This window comes from Erpetoichthys calabaricus, chromosome 17, assembly GCF_900747795.2.
Source record: "Erpetoichthys calabaricus chromosome 17, fErpCal1.3, whole genome shotgun sequence".
Classification (NCBI taxonomy): domain Eukaryota; kingdom Metazoa; phylum Chordata; class Cladistia; order Polypteriformes; family Polypteridae; genus Erpetoichthys; species Erpetoichthys calabaricus.
The window spans coordinates 31,740,927-31,755,511 of record NC_041410.2 but is presented as its reverse complement, the minus strand read 5'-3'; the positions used below and the strand labels follow the sequence as shown (position 1 = coordinate 31,755,511).

Genomic DNA, 14,585 nt, shown 5'->3' with positions numbered 1-14,585 from the left:
GATCCCAAATTAGAAAAACATCTTTACTCCTAGTGTAATCCACACATAAATTGTGCTTTATGTTAAGATATTGTTTTTCATACTGCATGAGTCATCTGAGATGTGGATATGCTCCTGGTTCTTCCTGTGTGGCTTTTTCTCCCACATTACCCAAGACATTCAAGTTGCATTAATTTGAGATTGCAAATTGGCCCTTGTGTGAACATGTGATGTGTGTGTGTGTGTTTGAGCGTGTGGCTTTGTAATGCACTCCAGCTACTCTTCAACTCTGAATTTGATTGAGAATGTTTTGTTATGTCATGTTGATTCATCCTTCCCATCTGACTCTAGCTTTCTTTGTGTTCCACTGTGCTTTAACCAGGGATTAAGGGTTAATGTAACTTTGCCTTGCAAGTGCTATGATGGTACTGTTGGTACTTGTGACTTGGAATATTTAGCTTGGTGCATACTATGAAAGTTCACCTTGAAACAGTTACTATTGTAAGACAGTATTGCCTAAAGTGTACACATTAATTTGTTGTGCCCAGCAGAGGGCCCTTCTGCCACCCAAACCCGACACAGACAGACCCGGGACACAAGTTCAGCACACACACTTTTTTGTTTTTCTTTTTCCTCATGGGAAACACCTTGAGGAATAATAATAAATAATAATAATAATAATACATTATATTTATATGGCATCCAGGAATTTAATGACCTCTTAAGCACAGCCATCAGCAATGTGTCTGTCTGCGGAGAGACTATTGACCTTGTCGAGAGGTTTACTTATCCCAGCAGTGACGTTCATGTCTCTGGTGACTCTTCCTATGAAGTCAGTAGATGGATTGGGACAGCATGGGGTGTCATGAGGTTGCTGGAAAGGGGTGTGTGGCGCTCCCGATATCTATGCAAAAGGATGAAGGTCCACATCTTTAGAGTCCTGGTGCTTCCTGTCTTGCTATATGGTTGCGAGACATAGATGCTATTCAGTGACCTGAGATGAAGACTGGACTCCTTTGGTACTGTGTCTCTCTGGAAAATCCTTGGGTACCACTGGTTTGACTTTGACTCATGGGACTAGACCGTCTGTCTACCCGGGGGTTGCCAAAAGGGATCCTAAACTGTTTCGTCGTGTGGTGGGTGTGGCAAAACACTATACCAGTACATACTTCCCAACTTGACTTGACTTGACTTTCCTATGCTCAAGGCGCTTATTTAAACAGCAGGTTATATGTAACATTGGATACAAATATTTCTGTATAGTACACTAAGCAAATAATTATAGGAGATACATAGTATCACATTGAATTAAAGACAATAAACCAGAGTAAAATACTAAATTCAATACTAAAAAAAGCCTGAACAAATGACATAATTTGTAATATAACATATACAAAAACTATCCTGACCATCTGGACAGAGAGGTAAACTGAAAGAAGGGGCAGAATGATAGATTAAGTTAAAAGCCTTCCTGAACAGATGAGTTTTAAGTTGTAACAGGAATGATGTGAGGGTGCCCTGAATCCTTCTTAGATGCTCCCTCCTGGAACATAGTGCGTAATCTCAGGAGCTCATTTACCAGCTGTTTAACTAAACAAAACATCTACCTAAAAATGTTGTGTACAGAGGACTGCGCTGAATCATTGTTGAGTCTAATTAGCTAAGTGGTATCTGTCTTGTCAATTGTTAATTATCACCAAATTACACCTGCCTGTATCCCTTTGGACTTTCTAGATTTTTTCCCTGTTGATACAGAAGATGAAATACTGATATCATGCAGGGTAAACTGGATCTGACATGGTTGATTCTTAAGTAAACACAGCAAACACTGCTACGTCATATGCTCATGTACATAAATTCATGAGTGATTACTTTTTGCAAATTTCAGACTCACTGTTTAACAGTATTCAGATTTCAGATTCTACAACTTAAAACTGTGAAAGTAGCAATGTGTAGCAATGCACAGGCATGTAGCTTTAGTGCTTTATACAATGCTATAGAGGTTCAGAGAGGATAATTTATTGGCAGGATCCATAATTTTCAGACAAATGATTCAGTTTGTTTTGTTTATCTGCATTGTCATGTTATTTGCTACTACTAAAAACACACACACACCTGCAGATGGTGGTCAGTGTCTACAATCCATATGTATACGAGCCCCTATGTGTGCATGGTCCATACATACTGACGACATACTGCAGTCATGAAAAAACACTTTGAGAAACTGGTGTTGGAACACATTAAATAGAATATTCCAGATAACCATGATCACCTCCAGTTTGTACACTGCTAAAACAAATCCATAGAGGATAATAGTGTTTGTACCTCATACCACCATGATACATCTGGATAATAGGAAGTACTGTTCAGGAGTGCTGTTTATAGATTACAGCTCAGCATTTAATACTGTTTTAATACTGATAATTTAATACTGTTGTACCATCAAACTGGACTTAATGCTGCCCTCTGCAACCGGATCTTGGACTCCCTAACCAACAGTTCTCAGCATGTAAGGACTATCAGCAGGACATCCTCCATGCTTGAACTTAGCACAGGCATTCCTGTAGGTAGTGTGTTGAGCCTTCTGTATTCTTTGTTCACTTTATAACTGTGTGCCTGAAAATAGCTGCAACACCATCTTTAAATATGCTGATGACACCACCATCTTAGGCCTGTTTACCTAAAATGATGAGACAACCTCAGGAGAAGAGGTGTACCTGCTGACTCAGTGGTGCCGGGACAATAATCTCACCCTTAATGTTAGCAAAACAAAAGAGCTGGTTATTGACTTCAAGAAGTAGAAGACAGACCACACTTTTGTCTACATCAGCAGAGATGCTGTTGAGAGTGTCAGCAGCTTGGAGTGACAATCAGAGGTGAACTGAAGTGGACACAACCCATTTCAGCTGTTGTCAAAAAGGCTCAGCAGTGTCTCTACTTTTTGAAATATCTGAGGACAGCTGTGCTTTTTCATCTGTTCTCATAAATTGATACAGGTGTACAGAGGAGTCCATCCTCACCGGCTACCTCACATTCTGGCATCGCACCTGCTAAGCTCAAGTTTACAAAGCACTGCAGACTGTGGTGAAGGTGGCAGAGAACATTACTGGCACTAAGCTGCCTTTTCTTTAGGGCATCCACAACAATCGGTGCCTTAAAAAGGTATACAGTATATTTAATTTGCAAATATATGTATACAGTATATATTAGGAGACATGCAACAACTACAAATTTCATTGTATCATGTACACATGACAATACATTTGAATTGACTTAAAAGAACCATCCTGCTAACGACCGTCCATCAAACTGACATAACTTTCATGTGAATTATCAAGAAGGTTAGTCGAGGCTCCTTCAAAGGCATTTCTTTCATGTTCAGCTGTCAATGGGGGGTGCCATTCAGTGGTTATTATTCTTTTAGTTTTTTTTTTTTTTGTTGTATTCTTAAATTTTGAAAATATCGTAGTTGTTTCTTTGTGTATTCTGTTCTATAAAAATGTGATCACAAAAAGAAAACTGTCAATGGAGAATTCACTTTTTAACTTTGATGTACCATGTGCCACTTTTTAGTTTGGCTTTATTAAGCACCTGCAGTTTAATGCTGCATATCCAGCTGCACTTGGCCTAAGTGAATTGAAATTTAAGGATATCGCTGCCCATCCATTGTCAGTGTTTCTTTTTCCAGTGAAATTAGTGGATGGGCCACACAGTAATCTTGATTGTCTTCCCAGTAATCCATAGATGTCAAATCGTGGTGGACTTGAAGGTTGTAAAGCCATTGCAGAATATAGTCTAGATATGAATTACATTAATTTATTACATCACTGTGAATTGTCAAAGTGGGCACAATGCAGCTGAATTGTTTGTAGCGTTTGTTTGTTTGCATTCGCCCGGTGCACCTGTCCCAGTTCTGCCAAGCTTTACATTGATTGGCTGCCAGAATGACACTAACTTTATGCTACTTGCTCCATTCAATATGTGATTTGGAATCTGTGTGAAAATGTGATAACAATGTTGTAATTAATAACACACTGAGATTTGTTTAAGGTGACAACTCCAGTGACTGAGGAGTGTTGAGGTTTTAGCAACTCTAATACTTGAACATGACCAGCCTTCCATGAACACTCAACTTACAACTTCCCATAATTCTCACTTCCTTTCAGCAGTTTAACTTGTAATGCAAACCAACACATTGTTCTAGCCTCATGCTTATTGTGACAAGTTAGAAAATGTAGTTGTATTTGAGGGTTAGTTAACTTTTTTAAAAGTTGGAACATGTTTAGTTTTTGGTTACTTCACTAAAGAGAGACTGTTGCTATTATTTAATTATTTTAGTGGTGTCACCTCTCAAAGAGGGACCACTAATTCTTCCACTACTGCACTCCCAATGTCACCCACTAACCAAAATCTTCAAAGGAAAACTCTGGCTCTAGTGCATTGCATCTTGGGAACATAAACACATGAATCAATAGTGAAAGCTGCCATGTGATAAACAGGATAACAGTTTAAGAAGTTTGCTTCAGGGATCTTTCATGATCTTGGAGTCTTCTTGTGTTTCTGCTCAAGCTTAACTCAGTTCGGCAGTGACTGAAACGCAAACACAGATTGTGCACAGTTTACATGATGACATGATCGAGGAATAAATCATATTATTATCCAGAATTATATGAGAAGAGCAATGACAGGAACGTGCAGCTTAGCCTCTTTGTCTTTTGCACTCTCTTGATCAGGTAAAGTATCGATAATGTGCTATATGTTAGGTTAATGTGCACCTTCTAAGATCATGCTTTGCATTTTTTCATGTTTTTCAAAAAGCATTATTATCAGATCCTTGTGATTTTGCTGCAATTCAGTTTTATCGTTAGGGACGATTCTGTTCTTTAAAACACTTTAATGATACAGTTTATTGTTTTTCACAGACAAAGAATACTTTTATAAAACTATGGGCATAAATTCATAAAACTAGTGTGGAGAAAACTGGAAATAATGAGTTATATGTTTGGAATTGTCATTTTATTGGCTTAAGGTTGAATTTAAATGGGAGATCAAATTGCTCCTGGTCTTAAAGGTGACCAGGGGCCTCATGTATAACGCCGTGTGTAGAACTCACACTATAATATGGCGTAAGCACAAAAGCGGGAATGTATGTATGCGCAGAAAAATCCAGATGCAGGAATATGTACGTATGCAAACTTTCACGTTCTTCCACTACATAAATCCCAATCAGCGTGAAAAGTAAGGTATGTGCACGCGCCTTCTGTCCCGCCCCAACTCCTCCCAGAATTACGCCTCTTTGAATATGCAAATCAATATAAATATCCTTCTGTGAAAAGACAATGGGAAAAGCACGGGGGGAAATATAAGAATTTCAGTGAATACCGAGTGGAGGCAAAGGAAAAACGTACTATTTGTTGGTTTAAACAGTGGTTTAATCAACAAAAGGAAGTTGATCGAGTGACAGAGTGTCGGAGAAACTCGAAGGCTCAAGTTCACAAAGTTGCACAGTGCCCGAAATAAAAAAGAAATCACATATCAAAGTCGCCGTGAAAAGGCGAGTCGTAGCCCACCGTCTGAGTGTCATATGAAAGCTTATTAGGGTACAGACAAAAAAAATAGGCACCAGTGCGAAAAAAGCACGAAATGTCAACTTTAATCTCGAAATTTCCACTTTAATCACGTAGTTTATTTTGCCATTAAAGTAGAACATCATAAAATTCATCTTAAAATTGTTTAATTTACTAGTTTCTCAAATCCCATTGTAACTAAAGTGGCACATTAAATGCTTTGTTCTGTATTTGATCTTCTATGTGCTCTACATGTGTGAATCACTACCTGCTTCTTAAACGGGCTTTCTCTTTTTCCGACAGGACACATAATCCATTACATTCGTGATATTACAGCTCTCTGAATAATTAAAATACTGAGATGTATACGTGATATCTTTTTCATGATGATAGGAATGAAAGCATGTTATTAAACATGGGAACACGGTGGTGCAGTGCTTGTTCATGTCTCACACAAGAGGCTTGCGGCGCCATGCGCGACCTTCGATGAAATAATTTATTACAGAAGTACTGTCTCTTTCAAACGTACTAACCTCCAATTCCTGTCCTTACTTTTCTTTCTTCAAAAACCCAATCGCCACACAATCAGCTATATAGACGTGAAGCCATCTGTAAGCTTAACACGCCGATTCTTCAAAACTTTTAAGGAACATTGAAATATCTTCGTAGTACATGTTTAATTATTATATCCGTCTATCCTTCCAGTGTCGCGTCAGCACCAGCAAGAATAAACGCAATGCAGGAACGATCCCTGAACTAGCTAGCGCTGCGGCACCGTGTCCTCACATGTTTAATTATTAACAATAAAGATTATTTAAATGAAGTTAAAGTTTTATCTGTATAATATAATCAACATATTTTGCTGCATTTCATCTTAAAAATTATATCGTCATCATATGTAAATACGCGCTTCATAAAGTGGCGCAGGTTGTGCAATATAATAACTATAGTGCAAGTTTACAGTGAGGTGATTGTACTTATAAGTACAAACAGTTCTACAAGGAGCACTTGATGGACTGATTGAGTGCGTTTATAGTTCTTGGGATGAAACTTTTTCTAAATCGCGAAGTCCGTACAGGGAAGTTTCTGAAGCGTTTTGCCTTGGCTCAGGCAGCATCTGCTTCATGCTGTGTACCAATAATTCTCTTTCCGATCAGCTGCTGCTGTAATTCCCCGCTCAGATACAGTGATATAAATACTCCGAGTGGTGCAGTGAGAGTAATGTGGAAAAAGATGATCTGCTGTGGCAACCCTTAACAGGAGCAGCTGAAAGAAGAAGAAGATGCAGTGAGAGTTACAATGCTAAAGCAGTTATGGTATTTGGAATACTATGGCTATTCCCTGGACCATTATATTGCTACAGGTTAATTACAATTAGATGCATTACACTAATAAACAATATGCAGTTAGTTTCAGTGTATTTATAAAGCCGCGTCAGGAATGTGGAGCTTAGAAAGAAAGGGTGACCACACAGGAACAGTAGCACTGCTTTGACGCTGAGTGCCACCAGTCTGCAAAACCGAGCGGAGAAATTGCGTATGCCAAGGTATGAGTTACCGTGGAAATGTGCGTGGCTTTACACCAAGTTTAGGTTTTATACATCGCGATTTGAGCATGGAAACGTTCGTACGCAACATTTCTGTGCGTACGCACCGTTTGTACATGAGGCCCCAGGACTTTTGAGTATTTGCATTTAAACATTGGTGATCTACTCATTCTAAAAGCAAGAGGAAATAACTAAGTTTAAGCTAATACCACTTTAAATCCAAGAATGGAAAACAGAGGGCAAGGCTTTGAGGTGACATCACAGGAGGCGAAGAAATAATATGGAACATTATTCATGAACCTACTAAAATGGCACTTACAAATACAGTAATCCCTCGCTATATCGCGCTTCGACTTTCGCGGCTTCACTCCATCGTGGATTTTATATGTAAGCATATTTAAATATATATCGCAGATTTTTTGCTGGTTCGCGGATTTCTGCGGACAATGGGTCTTTTAAGTTCTGGTACACGCTTCCTCAGTTGGTTTGCCCAGTTGATTTCATACAAGGGACGCTATTGGCAGATGGCTGAGAAGCTACCCAACCACAGCGCGTATTATGTATTAAATAAAACTCCTCAAATATATTTTGAGCACAGAGGCTGTTTGCACCCCTAGAGGACACGGCCGCTCCTCAAAAAATGCTGAAAGATTACCTTCACACTGCTCCCTTCTTTGCTGGGCTTACATGTGGCTGCTTTGCAAGCGATATGCTTCCCGCATGGTGCTTCGCATACTTAAAAGATCAAACAGCACGTATTGATTTTTGATTGTTTGCTTTCCGCTCTCTCTCTCTCTCTCTCTCTCTCTCGCTCGCTCTGACATTCTCTGCTCCTGACGGGAGGGGGTGTGAGCAGAGGGGCTGTTCGCACACTGGCCCAGAGGATACGGACGCTCCTCTAAAAAATGCTGAAAAATGCTTGCTCCCTTCCTTGCAGCTACAGTACTTTGTCCGGTGGTGCTTCGCATACTTAAAAGCCAAACAGCCCTATTGATTTTTGACTGTTTGCTTTTTTCTCTCTTTCTCTCTCTCTGACGCGCACTCCTTTGAAGTGGAAGATATGTTTACATTCTTTTAATTATGAGACGGAACTGTCATCTCTGTCTTGTCATGGAGCACAGTTTAAACTTTTGAAAAAGAAACAAATGTTTGTTTGCAGTGTTTGAATAACGTTCCTGTCTCTCTACAACCTCCTGTGTTTCTGTGCAAATCTGTGACCCAAGCATGACAATATAAGTAAGTTCTAGAGAGGGTGACCTACAAAACTGGATGAACAGTTGCAGTTAAACTCTATTCTTGAAATGGCTAACCTCATATAGTCTCAGTGACTCTGAATTTATGCTGAATGAGCTCTACTTGGCTGGCCTATTTTTGGAATTTGGAAAGAGTGCTAGGATGGTGAAGATGCAGTGTAAGTTCTATTTATGTACTCCTTGGCCACAATAATAAATGTAATGTTCATGTATTTCCCTTAGGTCACTAATAATAATAATAATTAATTACATTTATATAGGACTTTTCTCGCTACTTAGAGTGCTTTATATAGACAAAGGGGATCTGCTTCAATCACCTCCAATGTGTAACACCAACCTGGATGATGCGACAGCAGCTACTATTGTGCCAGTGCGCTCATCACACATTAGCTGTAAGGTGGTCAAGGGGTGAAAGAGATTAGAGCCAATTAGAGACTGGGGATGTTTAGGAGCCAGAATGGATGAAGCTGTGATGGACAGTTTAACCTGGACATCAGGATGAACATTACACTTTTTGAAAGATGCCCGGAGATCTTTAATGACCTTGGCTTAATGGTGCCATAATTACAGTACAGTTCCTTGTCACTGCACTGGGACTCTGTGATTTTCACACACACCACAAGGTAATCACCCCACTGATGGTCTCAACAAAACTTCCAGAAGCAACCGAAGCTTTTACTAGATGTTCTCCCATCCAAGTACTGGCTACGCCTGACCATGCTTAGCTTCTTCTGAAGGGCACTAGAAGTTTATCTGTGTGCAGTTCTAACTCAGGAAATACATGTGAAGCTGTAAACTATACATGCCTCTGATTCATCAACTTTGTTTTTGCTTTTCAGTTTTTCATGTTAAAAAATATATTTTTTGATAGGAGTAAAATATGTTGGACTAATTCATAATAAACCTGTAAAATGAAAACCTTTAACAATGTCAGAGTTCCCTTGAAACCATGTTTAACTGTTGCCATTTCACTTTACAGTCTTGTGTTCAAAAGAGCACTATAATACCATCGTCCTTACTTTTCAGGCCCGATGCTGCCAGAATATCCTTCTTTATTTTGATGATGCCTCACAGTGGCCTGCAGTGTATAAAAAGGACAAGGTAAGATCTAAAGTAAAAAATGCTAATTTACTCCTGATAGGAATTAAGACAAAGGCAATTTGTTGCCAAGTGTTACCTTTGCTCACAAACTTGCCGTGTGTGTTTTGCAGTAATTTTTGTCATTCAAGACGTGTTGTCTTTTTATTTTCTTTAATCTGACTTTTGTAAGTATCTTTACCAAAACATGATCTGCAACTGAGAACAAAATCAGATTTCTGTTGAAGTGAATTGTATTTTTTTATCTGAAAAATAACATCAATCCATATATGAAAAATTTGAGGCTGTTTTCCAAACTACTCAATGGGGTTAACAAAGAAGTGAAGATTATATGCTTATTGTGAGCCTTACAAAAAAAAAGATGAGAGTAGAAGCTGTTCCATCCCCCATATGCCAGGTGGCAGTGTTCCTCATACAGCAATCCAGTTGGGACAACCGGAGAGGTGCTAGGGAAATGGAGTCTGGGAATGCAGTCCTGCAGGAGTCCCTACATGCCAATAAAGGGAGCTGTTGGGAGAGGACCTCTCTATTTTTTTCATGGCCAGGAAGTGCTTCCAAGGTCTGGCATTAAAAGGAGCCCACTGCCGCACATGGACAAGTCAGAGTCAGGAGGCAGCAGGCAACACTCAGTAGAGGTGGAGAAGGAGGAAGATTTGCGTGATTTTTTTATATATAGAGATTATATATAGAGAGAGAAAGAGATTACCCTAGAGATGCCATCCTTTAAATAGGCTAATACACTAGAATCCCCATAATCTACTCTACTTATTCAGCTATGACCAGCATGATAAAAGCATTACATGTAATGATGTTTCCTAACATTCATACCCTGTAGGTTACAGCATCATTCTTCCGTACAAACCTTTATGTTTCTTGTGCCTCTTGTTCCTGTGGCTAGGGAGTACTGTGCCCTTTTTATTTCCTTTGCAGATTAAAAAGGAAAAAAATAGTAATTTCCCTTCTATGATTAATATTTTTTGGGCTGTTCTCTTGTTTTATGGCTTCAAACCCTTAGGATGCCTCCCTGATGTCTTATGCTAACCCTGCTTCAGGTAGCTCATGACAGTGTATGGCACATTGGTTCAGTATGGTTAAGGGTCCCATTCACACTCCGGTTTCCAAGCGGTTTTAGCAAAGTTAATTTTATAAAACATGAATAACAAAGCCTTTCTACATTGGTTGTGGGAAAAATACTTGTATAGAGTATAAACAGTGGTATATGGTGGTCCTTTAGACTGAATGGTACAAAGCATTTAGATAGATAGATTTAGGGTAACTTACTTCTGTAATACAGCAAAGATTCATTTTGTAGATACATGTCTAAATGACACCTGAAAACTACTCACAGAATGCTAGGATGTTGCTTAGTCCTGTCCCCTACATGCCACTGTTTGTTGCTGCAGCCAGTGTCAGAGACGCTAGCCCTGCCTTGTATGTGCACCATCTGTAATTAGCCTGCTCACAACAAAACTTCAGCAAGACTTTCCCCAAAACTAGCCTTGCTAGGTGTAGCACAATGCAGGTTGACTTTGCCAGGTGTGTTTGGATCATGCTTGCTTGGTTGAGGTAATGAGTAGATTCTGATTTTGTGGGTTTGACAAGTTTGAGTAGTGAAGATTTTACTTGGAATCGTTTGAGCTCTGATACACACCCGTTTTCTGAATACTGATACAGACACTGTTAAAAAATGGAAATGTTACAGATCATTATAAAATTCCATGCATTACATATGAACATGGGTAAATTAACCATTTTATCACAGTACTTGAGTAACTGATATGTTTACGTAAAATTTTTAATTATATATTTTTATTTTATTAATTTTCATTGTAATCATTCCATACAAACAGATCCATTTATAACCCAACAAATTTGAAAACAAATCAAACCCCATCCCTGAGAAGGAGAGCTTAGCTAAAGGAAAATTTCTTTAAGCTTTTTAATAAGGCAACATTAGACAAAAGAAGGGGAGAAGTAAATATCTATATAAATAAGAGATGGAGAAGGGAGTTAAATACAATAATAGTTAATTCTCTTATTCTAAAATAATATTGATTAAATCCTGCCAAGTTTTGAAAAAATTTTGTACAGATCCTCTAACTGAAAATTTGATTTTTTCCAATTTCAAATAATATAAAACATCAGTTTCCCACTGACTTATAAGAGGAGAATTAGGATTCTTCCAATTTAACAAAATAAGTCTGCGTGCCAAGAGTGTAGTGAATGCAATCACCGTTTGTTTGTCCTTCTCCAATTCAAGTCCATCTGGAAGGACACCAAACACAGCTGTTAGTGGGTTAGGAGGGATTGTGATACTAAGGCTGTCTGAGAGGCACTTAAAAATTTTTGTCCAAAATGATGTTAGTTTGGTGCAGGCCCAGAACATGTGACCCAGTGAGGCAGGAGCTTGGTTGCAGCGCTCGCAGGTTGGCTCCTGGCCTGGAAACATTTTGGACAGTTTTAAGCGAGACAGATGAGCTCGATATATAATTTTTAGTTGAATAATTCTATGCTTTGCGCATATAGAACTCGAGTGAATTCTCTGCTTTGCTACCTTCCACTCCTTTTCTGATATATTGATTAAGAGATCTTCTTCCCAATGTCCTCTTGGATCTTTGAAAGGTAGGGACTCTAATAAGATTTTATATATTGCGGAAATAGTGTTTGTTTCCTCGGAATTGAGCAGTATTTTTTCCAGCATTGTGGAGGGTGCAAGGTGGGGGAAATCGGGCAATTTCTGTTTAACAAAATTTCTAATTTGAAGATAGTAAAAGAAATGTGTAGCTGGGAGGTTAAATTTTGAACGTAATTGTTCAAAAGATGTAAATATGTTGTCTATATAAAGATCTCTGAGCATTTTAATCCCAAAACTTTTCCAGGTATTAAAAACTGGATATACTTGCGAAGGTTGAAAGAGGTGGTTCCCTTGCAAAGGTGCCACTGATAAAAGATTTTCCATCTTAAAATGCTTCCTAATTTGGTTCCATATTCTGAGTGAGTAAAGCACAATTGGGTTATTAGTATATTTGCGATAACTTTCATTTATTGGAGAGCAAAGCAGGGAATATAAAGAAGTACTACAGGATTTTACTTCTATTGCAGACCAAGCCTGTGTATGTGCATTTATTTGTGTCCAGGTTTTTATGGCTTGTATGTTTGCTGCCCAGTAATAAAACTGAAAATTAGGTAAAGCCATGCCACCTTCTGCCTGAGGTCTTTGTAGGGTCGCTCTTCGGATACGTGGGTGTTTTGAGTTCCAAATGAATGAGGTTATTATTGAATCTAACTGTTTAAAAAACGATTTATTGATATATATTGAAATGTTTTGAAATAAAAAGAGAAGTTTAGGAAGGATATTCATCTTAACACTGTTAATTCTTCCGGCTAGAGTGAGATGAAGGGTTGACCATCTATGCAAGTCTTGCTTAATTTTTTCCATACAGACGCCAAAATTTTGTTGATAAAGAGCTTTATGTTTACTTGTGATATTTACCCCTAGGTATTTAAACTGATCTGCTATGGTAAAAGGTAGGGTGTCTAATTTAATATTATATGCTTGTGAGTTCACTGGAAAGAGTATACTTTTATTCAGATTAATTCTAAGACCAGATATCTTTTGAAATTCTGTTAGTGCTGTTAAAACAGCAGGGACAGTGTTTTCTGGGTCCGATATATATAAGACCATATCATCTGCATATAGAGAAATTTTCTGTTCCAGTCCTTCTCTGACAATCCCCTTTATCTGATGAGAATTTCGGCAGTGAACCGCCAGTGGTTCAATAGCGATTGCAAACAACAGTGGCGACAAGGGACATCCTTGTCTGGTACCACGTTCTAGTTTAAAGTAGTCTGAGCAAATTTTATTAATACAAACTGAAGCTTCTGGACTGGTATACAGTAGTTTAATCCAAGCACAAATATTCGGGCCAAACCCAAATTTCTCCAATGCAGTGAAAAGGTAATTCCATTCGATCATGTCAAATGCCTTTTCTGCGTCTAATGATAGTAATATCTCTGGGGTGTTTGATTTTGCTGGTGAATATATAACATTAAACAAGCGTCGGAGATTTGAAGATAGATGTCGGCCTTTAATAAATCCAGTTTGATCTTGTGATATTACCGAGGGCAGCACTTTCTCCATCCTTCTAGCTAGGATTTTTGAGAGTATCTTAACATCATTATTCAGGAGTGAAATTGGTCTATATGATGCACATTGTAACAAGTCCTTATTTTGTTTAGGAAAGACGGTGATTAATGCTTGTCGAAATGTTTGGGGTAGTATTTGGTGGTCTTTAGCTTCTGTAAATGTTACCAATAAGAGTGGAGCTAGCTGAGTGGAGAATTTCTTATAAAACTCTACGGGGTAACCATCAGGGCCTGATGATTTCCCGCTTTGTAGTGACTTTATAGCGTCTAGTAATTCTGTTAGCGTTAGAGGTTTATCTAGTTCCTCAGCACTTAAAGCATCTATTTGTGGTATTTGTGAATTATCCAGAAATGCATTAGATTGCGTGTTGTCTTCTTTGGGCTCAGTGGAATATAAAGACTTATAGTAATCTCTAAATGTGTGCATTATTTTATTATGGTCGATGATTTCTTCTCCATTCTTGTTGGTGATTACTGGTATTGCATTGTGAACTTCTTGTTTATGAATTTGTTGAGCTAAAAGCTTATTAGCTTTTTCTCCGTGTTCATAGTAATGCTGTCTAGACTTATAAATAAGTTGTTCAGTTTCTTTTAGTTGTTAAGATGTTAAGTTCTGTATGCAAGGCCTGCCTTTTCCTGTGAAGAGCTTCACTTGGACGCCTGGCTTGTTCTTCATCTATTCTAGTAATTTCATTTCTTAGAGTAGAGTAGAGTAGATTCTGATTTTGTGGGTTTGACAAGTTTGAGTAGTGAAGATTTTACTTGGAATCGTTTGAGCTCTGATACACACCCGTTTTCTGAATACTGATACAGACACTGTTAAAAAATGGAAATGTTACAGATCATTATAAAATTCCATGCATTACATATGAACATGGGTAAATTAACCATTTTATCACAGTACTTGAGTAACTGATATGTTTACGTAAAATTAAATATTGCAGTACCCATGGCCCCGAATCTATGGCCTTATCCATTTATTTCATACTCTTTGTG

The 14,585-nt window shown here is 38.3% G+C and overlaps 1 protein-coding gene across 2 annotated transcripts in view; it reads left to right on the top strand.

Annotated features, from left to right (window-relative positions):
• tmem145 (transmembrane protein 145) overlaps positions 1 to 14,585 on the top strand; it is a 67,689-nt gene that overhangs the window by 36,648 nt on the left and 16,456 nt on the right. For both annotated transcript variants that reach the window (XM_028823458.2, XM_028823456.2), the window contains exon 3: positions 9,372 to 9,446. In XM_028823458.2, the coding sequence (XP_028679291.1) occupies positions 9,372 to 9,446 (75 nt within the window). The remainder of the gene's footprint in view (positions 1 to 9,371; positions 9,447 to 14,585) is intronic.